General features: G+C 41.2%; 1 protein-coding gene across 1 annotated transcript; it reads right to left on the reverse strand.

Annotated features, from left to right (window-relative positions):
- Positions 1-212: 212 nt before the first annotated feature.
- LOC110034124 lies at positions 213-1,085 on the reverse strand. Its single transcript, XM_020738408.1, has one exon. It carries the CDS (start codon positions 1,083-1,085, stop codon positions 213-215), a length of 873 nt encoding a protein of 290 aa, XP_020594067.1.
- Between the last annotated feature and the right edge of the window lie 245 nt (positions 1,086-1,330).

A 1,330-nucleotide genomic window follows, 5' to 3' on the forward strand; every position in this document is an offset into this window, starting at 1 on the left:
TTTGCAATCCCCCTTATATTCCAACATAGCATGTTGATCATGGGGAGTGAGGGAAGGTGGAGGGATCTAGTCCTTCCCCTTAATTTGCTTCCTCTTCTTTGGGTGCTGTGATCTTCCATTAAAGCTCATTCCTTTTCCTTTCCTCTTTTCAGTTCTTCTTGTTTAGAGCTTCTTTTCTTCTTGGTTTTTTGAATCTGTCATTCTGAATCCAATTATTTGTTTAGTTCTATGATTATGTCATCTGTAGGGGGTGCCACCTCCTCTCTAGCCTCCTGGTCCCTTGTGTTCTTTGCTGCCTTTGTTGAAACCTTTAAAGTGTCTTTCACTGAAGTAGTCTCATTCTCAATATTTCCTGTCTCCACAGTCTCACCCACTGTTTCACCCTTCTTATCAAGAGAGATCACAGCTGGCTGAGCCTGGGGAGTGGTTTGATTAATAGTTGGGATGTTTGTGTTAGCAATCCCAGCCTCCCTGGGGTTCTGAAGGTAGTCTTCTTTGCTGTTCTCTCTCAGTAGATTACTGTGTTCAGTGGTTGGTTCTGGCCGTGTATATGTTGTTTTCCTTCTGTTAGGTGGGTGAAGCCTATAACATTTCTCCCTAGTATGGCCAAACATCTTGCAATGAGAACAGTAATGGGGTCTTTTCTCCATGACAACATCTTGCCAAAACCCCTTCAATGAGTCTCCAATCGAGATCCTCTTGACATCAGGTAGAGTTACATCCCTCTCCACCAAAATTCTGGCAATAACTGGCCTTGCTTTATTGTATGTAGCAGCATCCACCTTCAAGGGTATTCCTAATGTGCAGCCAATGTTGAGAAATGCATTAAGTTTAAAGAGATGCAAAGACAGTTTTGGTAGTTTAAACCAAATTGGCACAGTAGGGGGCTTTTGAGAAGGGTCATACTCAGGGGTCCATTTTAGGATTTTCATTTCAGCTCCTGCAATGATTATTGATTGTTTGGCAAATATTCTAGCATAATCTTCCTTCTTTGTCAGCTGGATGATGAGGTGTCTGCTATCCAAAAAACCCAGCTTCCAGTCAGCTATATTCAGTGACTCAAAATAATTCCTCACAAGTTCCATTTTTGGGTGCCCCAGGCTGAACTTTCCAATCAGTGTGAACTTAACTTCCAAGTTTAGTTCATCAAGGTCATGTTATGTAAAAACAACAGCTGGTTTCTCCATCTTTAGAGCCCACAGGATGTATGTAAGAGGCAGAACCACTTCCAGCAGCAGTATTGTGGAAATCTTGAGGGAAAACTAGTTTATCAGGGTCCAACATGGAAGAAGAAGACTTTCATATATATATATATATATATATATATATA

This window comes from Phalaenopsis equestris, unplaced genomic scaffold (genome assembly GCF_001263595.1).
Source record: "Phalaenopsis equestris unplaced genomic scaffold, ASM126359v1 Scaffold001351, whole genome shotgun sequence".
Lineage (NCBI taxonomy): Eukaryota > Viridiplantae > Streptophyta > Magnoliopsida > Asparagales > Orchidaceae > Phalaenopsis > Phalaenopsis equestris.

Excerpts from the sequence above, each read along its gene's own strand:
- LOC110034124 (XM_020738408.1), bottom strand. The coding sequence starts at position 1,085 with ATGGAACTTGTGAGGAATTATTTTGAGTCACTGAATATAGCTGACTGG.